This window comes from Coregonus clupeaformis, chromosome 40, assembly GCF_020615455.1.
Source record: "Coregonus clupeaformis isolate EN_2021a chromosome 40, ASM2061545v1, whole genome shotgun sequence".
NCBI lineage: Eukaryota > Metazoa > Chordata > Actinopteri > Salmoniformes > Salmonidae > Coregonus > Coregonus clupeaformis.
The window spans coordinates 23,508,586-23,525,524 of record NC_059231.1 but is presented as its reverse complement, the minus strand read 5'-3'; the positions used below and the strand labels follow the sequence as shown (position 1 = coordinate 23,525,524).

General features: G+C 42.2%; 1 protein-coding gene across 6 annotated transcripts in view; it reads left to right on the top strand.

Moving 5' to 3' along the window:
• Nucleotides 1–16,939, top strand: part of LOC121571643 (nectin-4) — a 56,226-nt gene that overhangs the window by 17,981 nt on the left and 21,306 nt on the right. For all 6 annotated transcript variants that reach the window (XM_045212115.1, XM_045212114.1, XM_045212113.1 and 3 more), the window contains 2 exons: nucleotides 5,516–5,821; nucleotides 9,370–9,472. In XM_045212115.1, coding sequence (XP_045068050.1) covers nucleotides 5,516–5,821; nucleotides 9,370–9,472 — 409 coding nt within the window. The remainder of the gene's footprint in view (nucleotides 1–5,515; nucleotides 5,822–9,369; nucleotides 9,473–16,939) is intronic.

The following is a 16,939-nucleotide window of genomic DNA, read 5'->3' as shown; positions in this document are numbered from 1 at the left end:
CCTCAATACGGTGCAGTCGTCCTGTCCCCTTTGCAGAAAAGCATCCTCAAAGAATGATGTTTCCACCTCCATGCTTCACGGTTGGGATGGTGTTCTTGGGGTTGTACTCATCCTTCTTCTTCCTCCAAACACGGCGAGTGGAGTTTAGACCAAAAAGCTCTATTTTTGTCTCATCAGACCACATGACCTTCTCCCATTCCTCCTCTGGATCATCCAGATGGTCATTGTTAAACTTCAGACGGGCCTGGACATGCGCTGGCTTGAGCAGGGGGACCTTGTGTGCGCTGCAGGATTTTAATCCATGACGGCGTAGTGTGTTACTAATGGTTTTCTTTGAGACTGTGGTCCCAGCTCTCTTCAGGTCATTGACCAGGTCCTGCCGTGTAGTTCTGGGCTGATCCCTCACCTTCCTCATAATCATTGATGCCCCACGAGGTGACATCTTGCATGGAGCCCCAGACCGAGGGTGATTACTCCGTCATCTTGAACTTCTTCCATTTTCTAATAATTGCGCCAACAGTTGTTGCCTTCTCACCAAGCTGCTTGCCTATTGTCCTGTAGCCCATCCCAGCCTTGTGCAGGTCTACAATTTTATCCCTGATGTCCTTACACAGCTGTCTGTTCTTGGCCATTGTGGAGAGGTTGGAGTCTGTTTGATTGAGTGTGTGGACAGGTGTCTTTTATACAGGTAACGAGTTCAAACAGGTGCAGTTAATACAGGTAATGAGTGGGGAACAGGAGGGCTTCTTAAAGAAAAACTAACAGGTCTGTGAGAGACGGAATTCTTACTGGTTGGTAGGTGATCAAATACTTATGTCATGCAATAAAATGCAAATTAATTACTTAAAAATCATACAATGTGATTTTTTGGATTTTTGTTTTAGATTCCGTCTCTCACAGTTGAAGTGTACCTATGATAAAAATTACAGACCTCTACATGCTTTGTAAGTAGGAAAACCTGTAAAATCGGCAGTGTATCAAATACTTGTTCTCCCCACTGTGTATATATATATATATATATATATATATATATATATATATATATATATATATATATATATATATATATACTTTTTCAGATGTAAGTGGTATATCTACAAAAGTCTAAGTTCAAAACTCTAAGCTGATAACACTTGTAATGCCCCTATTTTATGTTCAGAACCTTGAATTATGCATTTATTTTTGTTGAACACATCTTTTACCCCTGAGTCATTCATTTTCTATGAAATACCACGAGAACGTTTTGTTTAGTCACCAATATATCAGATAATGATAGGCTCACTGCAAAAGATACAAGATGCACATTTCAAAACTGTTATTTATTTATGAAGTGCTGAGTAGCAAGAATAGTATATAGTAAATATAATTTTCAATACAGTATTTGACTAACCTGGCATGCAAAACCAAATTTGCATACCAATTTTATTTCTAGCACTTTGGTGCAATTTTCAAGTATGTAGTACAACTCTTAGCACACAAATCTAAACAGATCATCAAAATGGCTTAGAATTCTATACTTTTAGATCAAATCAATCAAATAACATTTTATTTGTCACATACTTCGTAACCAACAGGTGTAGACTAACAGTGAAATGCTTACTTACGGGCCCTTCCCAAGAATGCAGAGAAAAATTTAATAGAGAAATAATAGAAAAGTAGTAACACGTAATAATAAAAATTATAATAAATACACAATGAGTAACAATAACTTGGCTATATACACAGGGCACCAGTACTGAGTTGATGTGCAGGAGTATGATGTAATTGAGGTAGATATGTACATATAACTAGGAATAAAGTGACTAGGCAACAGGATAGATTAATAAAAAGCATTAATGATGAGTCAAAAAAGTTGGTGCAAAAAGGGTCAATGCAAATACTCCGGGTAGCTATTTGGTTAACTATTTAACTAACTATTTAGTAGTCTTATGGCTTGGGGGTAGAAGCTGTTCAGGGTCCTGTTGATTCCAGAATTGTTGTGCGGTAGCAGAGAGAACAGTCTATGACTTAGGTGGCTGGAGTCTTTGACAAATTTTAGGGCCTTACTCTGACACCGGCTGTTATAGAGGTCCTGGATGGCAGGGAGCTCGGCCCAGTGCTACCCTCTGTAGCACCTTGTGGTTAGATGCCAAGAAGTTGCCATACCAAGCGGTGATGCAGCCAGTCAAGATGCTCTCAATGGTGCAGCTGTATAACACTTTTACAGGTGTTACCAGTTTGGAGTTTTGTACTTTTCTGTGGAAATGAAACATGCTTTTTGTGTGTCTTTAGCTAGGTTTCCATCCAATTGGCGACAGATTTTCATGTGAATATTTTAGAATCAGCATAAAGAAAATGTGAATTTTCCCACCAGTGGGATGTTTCCACCAAATTGGCATGTTGCGGATAAAAATCAGTGCGTGATGATAAAGTGCACACAAAATGTACTTGTTCGCTTAAGTTTTCATGTATCTAATAAAAATCTAGTTACATTTGTTTCCATCGCATTTTCAACTCTACCGATAGTTTTGTCAGAAAAACTGTTGAGTTAAATAGCAAATGTGCCTACTCTGGTCTTGGCACCTGCGCTCTACCTCACAGCTTGCAGATACAGTGCGGGTAGGCAGTGCGGGTTGTCTAGTTTACATGATGAGATTATTATGGATAAGAGCGAGAATATTTGTATTTGTCGAAAGGCAGTCAAGCATCGATCATCATGTCACCAGAATAAGATCATTGATATTTATCGAAAATCAGCATCAAGCTCATCACTGTGCACTTTCACCACCCTGTGAAGTTCATCATAACTTATTTAATCTGTAGCCTAATAAACTGAATGGCTTCCCGAGTCGTAGTGGGAGGAAAACACACCATATCATCGCTTGACTCCAAATGGACTATTGACTTCGATATAATGGTTATTATATCAATATTTGTGCATAAATGCATTTCCACAATTAATTTTTCCGACATAAAAAGATCCCACCATGTCGAACAAAGAAATGATCTGTCGCATTTACACTGTAACTTCCAGTTTCTATCACAGCTGACATGATTTTTTTTTATAAGATATGACCGTATTCGCATAAAAACAGTGGCTAGAAACGTGGTTTGTTCTGGACCTGTTAGTTGTTTTAGCACCCTTTAGTGGTAGTTTAAGTGCAGCAGCGCAGAATTGACCTGTTTGTGACAGGAAGCAGTTCCAGAAGTGAAGCAATTTGTAATATGTGCACGTGTGACAGAGTAGTTACAATCCTTCTTTATAAGCTTTGTAAGACGCAATGTCTGTAAGTACATTTGTTTATTAACATGACAAATGTTTATCGACCATTGTTTGGATGTTTCTGTAAGTCTCTGTAAAGAATTTTGTTAGCTTTTAGCTACTTAGCATCAGCTTCTGTGCTGTTTCTCCATAGGGATACAATGGGGAAAAAAAGTATTTAGTCAGCCACCAATTGTGCAAGTTCTCCCACTTAAAAAGATGAGAGAGGCCTGTAATTTTCATCATAGGTACACGTCAACTATGACAGACAAAATGAGAAAAAGAAATCCAGAAAATCACATTGTAGGATTTTTAATGAATTTATTTGCAAATTATGGTGGAAAATAAGTATTTGGTCAATAACAAAAGTTTCTCAATACTTTGTTATATACCCTTTGTTGGCAAAGACACAGGTCAAACGTTTTCTGTAAGTCTTCACAAGGTTTTCACACACTGTTGCTGGTATTTTGGCCCATTCCTCCATGCAGATCTCCTCTAGAGCAGTGATGTTTTGGGGCTGTCGCTGGGCAACACGGACTTTCAACTCCCTCCAAAGATTTTCTATGGGGTTGAGATCTGGAGACTGGCTAGGCCACTCCAGGACCTTGAAATGCTTCTTACGAAGCTACTCCTTCGTTGCCCGGGCGGTGTGTTTGGGATCATTGTCATGCTGAAAGACCCAGCCACGTTTCATCTTCAATGCCCTTGCTGATGGAAGGAGGTTTTCACTCAAAATCTCACGATACATGGCCCCATTCATTCTTTCCTTTACACGGATCAGTCGGCCTGGTCCCTTTGCAGAAAAACAGCCCCAAAGCATGATGTTTCCACCCCCATGCTTCACAGTAGGTATGGTGTTCTTTGGATGCGACTCAGCATTCTTTGTCCTCCAAACACGATGAGTTGAGTTTTTACCAAAAAGTTATATTTTGGTTTCATTTGACCATATGACATTCTCCCAATCCTCTTCTGGATCATCCAAATGCACTCTAGCAAACTTCAGACGGGCCTGGACATGTACTGGCTTAAGCAGGGGGACACGTCTGGCACTGCAGGATTTGAGTCCCTGGCGGCGTAGTGTCTTACTGATGGTAGGCTTTGTTACTTTGGTCCCAGCTCTCTGCAGGTCATTCACTAGGTCCCCCCGTGTGGTTCTGGGATTTTTGCTCACCGTTCTTGTGATCATTTTGACCCCACGGGGTGAGATCTTGCGTGGAGCCCCAGATCGAGGGAGATTATCAGTGGTCTTGTATGTCTTCCATTTCCTAATAATTGCTCCCACCGTTGATTTCTTCAAACCAAGCTGCTTACCTATTGCAGATTCAGTCTTCCCAGCCTGGTGCAGGTCTACAATTTTGTTTCTGGTGTCCTTTGACAGCTCTTTGGTCTTGGCCATAGTGGAGTTTGGAGTGTGACTGTTTGAGGTTGTGGACAGGTGTCTTTTATACTGATAACAAGTTCAAACAGGTGCCATTAATACAGGTAACGAGTGGAGGACAGAGGAGCCTCTTAAAGAAGAAGTTACAGGTCTGTGAGAGCCAGAAATCTTGCTTGTTTGTAGGTGACCAAATACTTATTTTCCACCATAATTTGCAAATAAATTCATTAAAAATCCTACAATGTGATTTTCAGGATTAATTTTTCTCATTTTGTCTGTCATAGTTGACGTGTACCTATGATGAAAATTACAGGCCTCTCTCATCTTTTTAAGTGGGAGAACATGCACAATTGGTGGCTGACTAAATACTTTTTTTCCCCACTGTACCTAGCTTAGCAATATCAAGCATACATCTGCATTTATTGACTTTATTTCATACATTTAGTGCAGTTATTGTGTAAGAAATTCTGTACTCTGTCTCTGTAACTGAAACATGACCTTTTGCGTTTGTTGCAGTTTCACACTGTTATTCAAGTAAACTTCCAAAACGGCACCCTGCTTCTCATGGAGTTATTTGAATGACTGTTTAGCTAACTGGATAGCTGGATAAGAGCTACTGTACAATTAGCGAGTCCAGTATATGGTTAGTGAAACTTAATACCTCAGGTGGAGGTACCTCACACCAGAAGGTGAGCTAAAACCGGATTTGCCCAAACCTCAAATACTGTACAGTAAATCTGTAGATACTAATGATGCCTATTGCAACATGAGCATTTGAATAAGTTTCACATGGCTGGCTGTGTTAGTTTTTTCACTGAAATGTACAATTAATGACTAGTTAATATTTTCTGTTCTCTATTTGTTTGTTTGTTTGTTTGTTTGTTTGCTGGTCATAGTTCCTCCAGTGGTGAGTGTTACAGTTGGTGTCCCTCCTGTCGTTGGGGAGAATGAGGTTTTCTTTGCAACCTGTTTGGCTGCTGGTGCCAAGCCACAGGCAGAAGTGAGGTGGAACACGGATGCATTCGGCAGTTTATTGAGGACAGTGACCAACTCCACCCAGCACGCCAACGGCACCACCACGGTAGTCAGCCACCTGCTCGGGGTGCCAACCAGAGCAGCCAATCAGCAGCAGGTTCAGTGTGTGGTCAACCAGTCTGCCATGACAACAGAGAGGACCCTGACCTACACAATCGACATCCACTGTAAGTATAGACCCTCTGCCTTCACTGGCTGTGGGCCTAGTAGCCCCTCTAACCAGTCTCTGTGTGTGTGTGTATAGTAGGCCTCTACCTATGGAGCCTGTTCTGCTGCTTCTGCCCTGACCACTTTTATTCCTGTCCATCTAATCTAGGCTGTAACAACTGTTATTGTCTTTAGCTTAAACACAGTTCTGAGACAGAGTGGAATGGGCCTTTACAAGTCTATCATTGTACTGCTCCGCTACTGGAAATAATCCAACTGAAATGGAGGAAGATCAGGTTCACACACAAATGACTGCATTCTTAGACTCCTACCTTATCTGTGGATTTAAGCTTCACCACTGCCCACTCCTTGCAGACTAGAGTCATTGTTATGGGTGTCATATACAGTACCTGTCAAAAGTTTGGACACACCTACTCATTGACTGGTACTGTATCTGTCTTGGTGTGTGTGTAGGCCTTATTGACATTCTATAGCTGCAGTAACTGTAACTCCTTTCTTTCTTTCTTTCATTCTTTCAATTCATTTTAAGGGGCTTTATTGGCATGGGAAACATATGTTTACATTGCCAAAGCAAGTAAAATGGATAATAAACAAAAGTGAAATAAATAATATAAAATTAACAGTAAACATTACACTCAAATGTAATTATGTCTATATACAGTATTGTAACGATGTGCAAATAGTTAAAGTACAAAAGGGAAAATAAATCAACGTAAATATAGGTTGTATTTACAATGGTGTTTGTTCTTCACTGGTTGCCCTTTTCTTGTGGCAACAGGTCACAAATCTTGCTGCTATGATTGCACACTGTGGTATTTCACTCAATAGATATGGGAGTTTATCCAAATTTGAATTTTTTTCTAATTCTTTGTGGGTCTGTGTAATCTGAGGGAAATATGTGTCTCTAATATGGTCATACATTTGGCAGGAGGTTAAGAAGTGCAGCTCAGTTTCCACCTCATTTTGTGGGCAGTGTGCGCATAGCCTGTCTTCTCTTGAGAGCCAGGTCTGCCTACGGCTGCCTATTTCAATATCAAGGCTATGTTCACTGAGTCTGTACATAGTCAAAGCTTTCCTTAATTTTGGGTCAGTCACAGTGGTCAGGTATTCTGCTACTGTGTACTCTTTGTTTAGGGCCAAATAGCTCTGTTTTGTTGTTAATTCTTTCCAACGTGTCAAGTAATTATCTTTTTGATTTCTCATGATTTAGTTGGGTCTAATTGTGTTGCTGTCCTGGGACTTTGTGGGGTCTGTTTGTGTTTGTGAACAGAGCCCCATGACCAGCTTGCTTAGGGGACTCTTCTCCATGTTCATCTCTCTGTAGGTGATTGCTTTGTTATGGAAGGTTTGGGAATCACTTCCTTTTAGGTGGTTGTAGAATTAAACAGCTCTTTTCTGGATTTTGATCATTAGCAGGTATCGGCCTAATTCTGCTCTGCATGCATTATTTGGTGTTTTATGTTGTACACAGAGGATATTTTTGCAGAATTCTGCATGCGGAGTCTCAATTTGGTGTTTGTCCCATTTTGTGAATTATTGGTTGGTGAGCGGATCCCAGACCTCACAACCATGAAGGGCAATGGGTTCTATAACTGATTCAAGTATTTTTAGCCAGATCATAATTGGTATGTGAAAATATATGTTCCTTTTGATGGCATAGAAGGACCTTCTTGCCTTGTCTATCAGATCGTTCACAGCTTTGTGGAAGTTACCTGTGGTGCTGATGTTTAGGCCGAGGTATGTATAGTTTTTTTGTGTGCTCTAGGGCAACGGTGTCTAGATTGTGGTGTCTGTATTTGTGGTCTGGGCAACTGGAACATTATTTTTGTCTTACTGAGATTTACTGTCAGGGCCCAGGTCTGACAGAATCTGTGCAGAAGACCTAGGTGATGCTCTAGGCCCTTCTTGGTTAGGAACAAAAGCACCAGATCCTCAAAAAACAGTAGACATTTGACATCAGATTCTGGTAGGGTGAGGCCAGATGCTGCAGACTGTTCTAGTGCCCTTGCCAATTCGTTGATATACACAGTGCATTCGGAAAGTATTCAGACCCCATGACTTTTTCCACATTTTTTTTCGTTACAGCCTTATTCTAAAATGCATTTTTTTTTTTATGTTTCCCTAATCAATCTATACTCAATACCCCATAATGACAAAGCAAAAACAGGTTTTTAGAAGGGGAAAAACCCCCTGAAATATCACATTTACAAAAGTATTCAGATCCTTTACTCAGTAATTTGTTGAACACCTTTGGCAGTGATTACGGCCTCAAGTCTTCTTGGATATGATGCTACAAGTTTGGCACTCCTGTATTTGGGGAGTTTCTCCCATTGTTCTCTGCAGACCATCTCAAGCTCTGTCAGTTTGGATGGGGAGCGTCGCTGCACAGCTATTTTCAGGTCTCTCCAGAGATGTTCGATCGGGTTCAAGTCCGGGCTCTGGCTGGGCCACTCAAGGACATTCAGAGACTGTCCCGAAGCCACTCCTGCATTGTTTTGGCTGTGTGCTTAGGGTCGTTGTCCTGATCGAAGGTGAACCGTCACCCCAATCTGAGGTCCCGAGCGCTCTGGAGCAGGTTTTCATCAAGGATCTCTCTGTACTTTGCTCCATTCATCTTTCCCTCGATCCTGACTAGTCATTCCCCCAGCATGATGCTGCCACCACCATGCTTCACCGTAGGGATGGTGCCAGGTTTCCTCCAGACGTGATGCTTGGCATTCAGGCCAAAGAGTTCAATCTTGGTTTCATCAGACCAGACAATCTTGTTTCTCATGGTCTGAGAGTCTTTAGATGAACTCCAAGCGGGCTCTCGTGCTTTTTACTGAGGAGTGGCTTCCATCTGGGCCACTCTACCATAAAGGCCTGTTGGTGGAGTGCTGCAGAGATTGTTGTCCTTCTGGAAGGTTCTCCCATCTCCGCAGAGGAACTATGGGGCTCTGTCAGAGTGACCATCAGGTTCTTGGTCACCTCCCTGACCAAGGCCCTTCTCCCCCTATTGCTCAGTTTGGCCGGGCGGCCAGCTCTTGGAAGAGTCTTGGTGGTTCCAAACTTCTTCCATTTAATAACGAGGGAGGCCACTGTGTTCTTGTGGACCTTCATTGCTGCAGACATTCCCCATATCTGTGCCTCGACACAATCCTGTCTCGGAGCACTACTGATAATAACTTTGACCTCATGGCTTGTTTTTTGCTCTGACATGCACTGTCAACTGTGGGACCTTATATAGACAGGGGTGTGCCTTTCCAAATCATGTCCAATCAATTGAATTTACGACAGGTGGACTCCAATCAAATTGTAGAAACATGTCAAGGATGATCAATGGAAACAGGATGCACCTTAGCTCAATTTCGAGTCTCATAGCAAAGGGTCTGAATACTTATGTATGTAAGGCATCCCTTATGTGTTTTTTGCCCATTTTAACCACCCACTTGTTGTTTGTGTACATGGATTTTATAATGTTGTATGTTTTTCCCCCAACACCACTTTCCATCAATTTGTATAGCAGACACTCATGCCTCCCTTTCTCTCTCCCTCCCTCTCTCCATAGATCCACCTCAGACAGTGAACATTACCCTTAGTGAGGCCTCCCAAGCCACAGTGTTCCTATGTGTAGCAGACAGCAACCCAAAAGCCAACTACACCTGGACCAGGTAGCCTATGCTTTCACACTCCTACAGTGCCTTTAGAAGGTATTCATACCCCTTGACTTATTCCACATTTTGTTGTGTTACAGCCTGAATACAAAATGGATTAAATATTTATTTTTTTACCCATCTACAAACAATACCAAATAATGACAAAGTGAAAACATGTATTTAGATATGTTTGCAAATGTATTGAAAATGAAATGCAGAAATATCTAATTTACATAAGCATTCCCACCACTAAGTCAATACATGTTAAAATCACCTTTGGCAGTGATTACAGCTGTGAGATTTTCTGGGTTAAGTATCTAATAGCTTTTCACACCTGGATTGTACAATATTTTCCCATTTATTATTTTCAAAATTCTTCAAACTCTGTCTAATTGGTTGTTGTTCATTGCTACACAACTATTTTCAAGTGTTACCATAGATTTTCAAGTAGATTTAAGTCAAAACTGTAACTTGGCCACTCAGCGACATTCACTGTCTTCTTGGTAAGCATCTCTAGTGTAGATTTAGCCTTGTGTTTTAGGTAATTGTCCTGCTGAAAGATGAATTAATCCATAATAAGTATATAGGTTGAGAACTTTTGTGAAAGAGCACAGTTTGGGGGATATGGCATGTAGAGGCAAACCGGATGGACATCATGAAAATGATCAGAGAGGTTGAGGGTAGAGAAAGTTCAGGAGTAAAAACAAACAAAATATAATTATTGTATTATTTCATGTGTCCATAAAATGTCAATTGTATGTAGAGGCCTAAGTGTTGTTGTTCACTAGTTTTAATTAAATTAAGGGAGGGGTGATGGGGTTGGAAAGTAATAAATGAAAATCTACCACCCAAAAAAAATAACAAAGATTAATTAATCTCCCAGTGTTTGGTAGAAAGCAGACTGAACCAGGTTTTCCTGTAGGATTTAGCCTGTGCTTAGCTCCATTCCGTTTCTTTTTTTATCCTGAAAAACTCCCCAGTCATTAACGATTACGAGCATACTCATAACATGATGCAGCCACAACTCTACTTGAAAATATGGTGAGTGGTACTCAGTAATGTGTTGTATTGGATTTGCACCAAACATAACACTTTGTATTCAGGACAGAAAGTTAATTGCTTTGCCAAATTTTTTAAGTATTTCTTCAGTGCATTATTGCAAACAGGATGCATGTTTTGGAATATTTGTATTCTGTATAGGTTTCCTTCTTTACACTCTGTCAATTAGGTTAGTATTGTGGAGTAACTACGATGTTGTTGATCCATCCTAAGTTTTCTCCTATCACAGCCATTAAGCTCTGTAACTGTTTTAAAGTCCACCTTTGGCCTCATGGTGAAATCCCTGAGCGGTTTCCTTACTCTCCGGCAACTGAGTAAAAAAAAATTGGGGGGGTAGATTGTAGCTTCCATCAATGTGATTGTCTGCATCATTTCCAATCCCCCATACAGTCAGGGGAAAAAGGTATTTGATCCCCTGCTGATTTTTTACGTTTGCCCACTGACAAAGACATGATCAGTCTATAATTTTAATGGTAGGTTTATTTGAACAGTGAGAGACAGAATAACAACAACAAAATCCAGAAAAATGCATGTCAAAAATGTTATAAATTGATTAGCATTTTAATGAGGGAAATAAGTATTTGACCCCTCTGCAAAACATGACTTAGTACTTGGTGGCAAAACCCTTGTTGGCAATCATAGAGGTCAGATGTTTCTTGTAGTTGGCCACCAGGTTTGCACACATCTCAGGAGGGATTTTGTCCCACTCCTCTTTGCAGATCTTCTCCAAGTCATTAAGGTTTCGAGGCTGACGTTTGGCAACTCGAACCTTCAGCTCCCTCCACAGATTTTCTATGGGATTAAGGTCTGGATACTGGCTAGGCCACTCCAGGACCTTAATGTGCTTCTTCTTGAGCCACTCCTTTGTTGCCTTGGCCGTGTGTTTTGGGTCATTGTCATGCTGGAATACCCATCCACGACCTATTTTCAATGCCCTGGCTGAGGGAAGGAGGTTCTCACCCAAGATTTGACGGTACATGGCCCCGTCCATCGTCCCTTTGATGCGGTGAAGTTGTCCTGTCCCCTTAGCAGAAACCCCCCCCAAAGCATAATGTTTCCACCTCCATGTTTGACGGTGGGGATGGTGTTCTTGGGGTCATAGGCAGCATTCCTACTCCTCCAAACACGGCGAGTTGAGTTGATGCCAAAGAGCTCGATTTTGGTCTCATCTGACCACAACACTTTCACCCAGTTCTCCTCTGAATCATTCAGATGTTCATTGGCAAACTTCAGACGGGCCTGTATATGTGCTTTCTTGAGCAGGGGGACCTTGCGGGCGCTGCAGGATTTCAGTCCTTCACGGCGTAGTGTGTTACCAATTGTTTTCTTGGTGACTATGGTCCCAGCTGCCTTGAGATCATTGACAAGATCCTCCCATGTAGTTCTGGGCTGATTTCCACGATGTGAGATCTTGCATGGAGCCCCAGGCCGAGGGAGATTGACAGTTTTTTTGTGTTTCTTCCATTTGCGAATAATCGCACCAACTGTTGTCACCTTCTCACCAAGCTGCTTGGCGATGGTCTTGTAACCCATTCCAGCCTTGTGTATGTCTACAATCTTGTCCCTGACATCCTTGGAGAGCTCTTTGGTCTTGGCCATGGTGGAGAGTTTGGAATCTGATTGATTGATTGCTTCTGTGGACAGGTGTCTTTTATACAGGTAACAAGCTGAGATTAGGAGCACTCCCTTTAAGAGTGTGCTCCTAATCTCAGCTCGTTACCTGTATAAAAGACACCTGGGAGCCAGAAATATTTCTGATTGCGAGGGGGTCAAATACGTATTTCCCTCATTAAAATGCAAATCAATTTATAACATTTTTGACATGCGTTTTTCTGGATTTTTTTGTTGTTATTCTGTCTCTCACTGTTCAAATAAACCTACCATTAAAATGATATAAATGATCAGTCTTTGTCAGTGGGCAAACGTACAAAATCAGCAGGGGATAAAATACTTTTTTCCCCTCACTGTATATATATACAGTGGGGAGAACAAGTATTTGATACACTGCCGATTTTGCAGGTTTTCCTACTTACAAAGCATGTAGAGGTCTGTAATTTTTATCATAGGTACACTTCAACTGTGAGAGACGGAATCTAAAACAAAAATCCAGAAAATCACATTGTATGATTTTTAAGTAATTAATTTGCATTTTATTGCATGACATAAGTATTTGATACATCAGAAAAGCAGAACTTAATATTTGGTACAGAAATCTTTGTTTGCACTTACAGAGATCATACGTTTCCTGTAGGTCTTGACCAGATTTGCACACACTGCAGCAGGGACTTTGGCCCACTCCTCCATACAGACCTTCTCCAGATCCTTCAGGTTTTGGGGCTGTCGCTGGGCAATACGGACTTTCAGCTCCCTCCAAAGATTTTCTATTGGGTTCAGGTCTGGAGACTGGCTAGGCCACTCCAGGACCTTGAGATGCTTCTTACGGAGCCACTCCTTAGTTGCCCTGGCTGTGTGTTTCGGGTCGTTGTCATGCTGGAAGACCCAGCCACGACCCATCTTCAATGCTCTTACTGAGGGAAGGAGGTTGTTTGCCAAGATCTCGCGATACATGGCCCCATCCATCCTCCCCTCAATACGGTGCAGTCGTCCTGTCCCCTTTGCAGAAAAGCATCCCCAAAGAATGATGTTTCCACCTCCATGCTTCACGGTTGGGATGGTGTTCTTGGGATTGTACTCATCCTTTTTCTTCCTCCAAACACGGCGAGTGGAGTTTAGACCAAAAAGCTCATCAGACCACATGACCTTCTCCCATTCCTCCTCTGAATCATCCAGATGGTCATTGGCAAACTTCAGACGGGCCTGGACATGCGCTGGCTTGAGCAGGGGGACCTCGCGTGTGCTGCAGGATTTTAATCCATGACGGCGTAGTGTGTTACTAATGGTTTTCTTTGAGACTGTGGTCCCAGCTCTCTTCAGGTCATTGACCAGGTCCTGCCGTGTAGTTCTGGGCTGATCCCTCACCTTCCTCATGATGATTGATGCCCCACGAGGTGAGATCTTGGAGCCCCAGACCGAGGGTGATTGACCGTCATCTTGAATATTTTCTAATAATTGCGCCAACAGTTGTTGCCTTCTCACCAAGCTGCTTGCCTATTGTCCTGTAGCCCATCCCAGCCTTGTGCAGGTCTACAATGTTATCCCTGATGTCCTTACACAGCTCTCTGGTCTTGGCCATTGTGGAGAGGTTGGAGTCTGTTTGATTGAGTGTGTGGACAGGTGTCTTTTATACAGGTAATGAGTTCAAACAGGTGCAGTTAATACAGGTAATGAGTGGAGAACAGGAGGGCTTCTTAAAGAAAAACTAACAGGTCTGTGAGAGCCGGAATTCTTACTGGTTGGTAGGTGATCATACTCATGTCATGCAATAAAATGCAAATTAATTACTTAAAAATCATACAATGTGATGTTCTGGATTTTTGTTTTAGATTCCGTCTCTCACAGTTGAAGTATACCTATGATAAAAATTACAGACCTCTATATGCTTTGTAAGTAGGAAAACCTGCAAAATCGGCAGTGTATCAAATACTTGTTCTCCCCACTGTGTGTGTGTGTGTGTGTGTGTGTGTATGTACAGTGGGGGAAAAAAGTATTTCGTCAGCCACCAATTGTGCAAGTTCTCCCACTTAAAAAGATGAGAGAGGCCTGTAATTTGCATCATAGGTACACGTCAACTATGACAGACAAATTAAGAAAAAAAAATCCAGAAAATCACATTCTAGGATTTTTTATGAATTTATTTGCAAATTATGGTGGAAAATAAGTATTTGGTCACCTACAAATAAGCAAGATTTCTGGCTCTCACAGACCTGTAACTTCTTCTTTAAGAGGCTCCTCTGTCCTCCACTCGTTACCTGTATTAATGGCACCTGTTTGAACTTGTTATCAGTATAAAAGACACCTGTCCACAACCTCAAACAGTCACACTCCAAACTCCACTATGGCCAAGACCAAAGAGCTGTCAAAGGACACCAGAAACAAAATTGTAGACCTGCACCAGGCTGGGAAGACTGAATCTGCAATAGGTAAGCAGCTTGGTTTGAAGAAATCAACTGTAGGAGCAATTATTAGGAAATGGAAGACATACAAGACCACTGATAATCTCCCTCGATCTGGGGCTCCACGCAAGATCTCACCCCGTGGGGTCAAAATGATCACAAGAACGGTGAGCAAAAATCCCAGAACCACACGGGGGGACCTAGTGAATGACCTGCAGAGAGCTGGGACCAAAGTAACAAAGCCTACCATCAGTCACACACTACGCCGCTAGGGACTCAAATCCTGCAGTGCCAGACGTGTCCCCCTGCTTAAGCCAGTACATGTCCAGGCCCGTCTGAAGTTTGCTAGAGTGCATTTGGATGATCCAGAAGATATAAAAGTATAAAAGACACCTGTCCACAGAAGCAATCAATCAATCAGATTCCAAACTCTCCACCATGGCCAAGACCAAAGAGCTCTCCAAGGATGTCAGGGACAAGATTGTAGACCTACACAAGGCTGGAATGGCCTACAAGACCATCGCCAAGCAGCTTGGTAAGAAGGTGACAACAGTTGGTGCGATTATTCGCAAATGGAAGAAACACAAAAGAACTGTCAATCTCCATCAGCCTGGGGCTCCATGCAAGATCTCACCTCGTGGAGTTGCAATGATCATGAGAACGGTGAGGAATCAGCCCAGAACTACATGGGAGGATCTTGTCAATGATCTCAAGGCAGCTGGGACCATAGTCACCAAGAAAACAATTGGTAACACACTATGCCGTGAAGGACTGAAATCCTGCAGCGCCCGCAAGGTCCCCCTGCTCAAGAAAGCACATATACAGGGCTGTCTGAAGTTTGCCAATGAACATCTGAATGATTCAGAGGAGAACTGGGTGAAAGTGTTGTGGTCAGATGAGACCAAAATCGAGCTCTTTGGCATCAACTCAACTCGCCGTGTTTGGAGGAGGAGGAATGCTGCCTATGACCCCAAGAACACCATCCCCACCGTCAAACATGGAGGTGGAAACATTATGCTTTAGGGGGGGTTTTCTGCTAAGGGGACAGGACAACTTCACCGCATCAAAGGGACGATGTACCGTCAAATCTTGGGTGAGAACCTCCTTCCCTCAGCCAGGGCATTGAAAATAGGTCGTGGATGGGTATTCCAGCATGACAATGACCCAAAACACACGGCCAAGGCAACAAAGGAGTGGCTCAAGAAGACGCACATTAAGGTCCTGGAGTGGCCTAGCCAGTCTCCAGACCTTAATCCCATAGAAAATCTGTGGAGGGAGCTGAAGGTTCAAGTTGCCAAACGTCAGCCTCGAAACCTTAATGACTTGGAGAAGATCTGCAAAGAGGAGTGGAACAAAATCCCTCCTGAGATGTGTGCAAACCTGGTGGCCAACTACAAGAAACGTCTGACCTCTGTGATTGCCAACAAGGGTTTTGCCACCAAGTACTAAGTCATGTTTTGCAGAGGGGTCAAATACTTATTTCCCTCATTAAAATGCAAATCAATTTATAATATTTTTGACATGAGTTTTTCTGGATTTTGTTGTTGTTATTCTGTCTCTCACTGTTCAAATAAACCTACCATTAAAATTATAGACTGATCATGTCTCTGTCAGTGGGCAAACGTACAAAATCAGCAGGGGATCAAATACCTTTTTCACTCAATATATAAAAAAATATCCTAAACTTTGAACATCCCACGAAGCAACATTTTAAATCCATTATTAAAAAGTGGAAAGAATATGGCACCTCAGCAAACCTGCCAAGAGAGGGCTGCCCACCAAAACTCACGGCCCAGGCAAGGAGGGCATTAATCAGAGAGGCAACAGAGACCAAAGATAACCCTGAAGGAGCTGCAAAGCTCCACAGCGGAGATTGGAGTATCTGTCCATAGGACCACTTTAAGCCGTACACTCCATAGAGCTGGGCTTTATGGAAAAGTGGGCAGAAAAAAGCCATTGCTTAAAGAAAAAATAAGCAAACACGTTTGGGGTTTACTTGGCTGGTTGCCTGCAGGCTGACCTCGGTCGTCAGTTGAACGATGTTTCCTCTGACACATTGGTGCGGCTGGCTTCCAGGTTAAGCGGGCGGGTGTTAAGGAGCGCAGTTTGGCGGATCATGTTTCGGAGGATGCATAACTCGACCTTCGCCTCTCCCGAGCCCGTTGGGGAGTTGCAGCGATGAGACGGTCTTAATTGGATATGACGAAATTGGGGATAGAAATAAAAATATCACTAAACAATATTCATAACAGGTTTTGTGTGTGTGCTGGCTTGTGTGGTAAAACGTAGGGCAAAAACAAACAAATGGTCAGGCCTTACTTAATTGGGAGCTGGTTACCTTTATACTTAATAGAACTGCAGAATTTTACGAACTTGAGGCTTTGGAATAATTTGATCTGGGTCACAAATG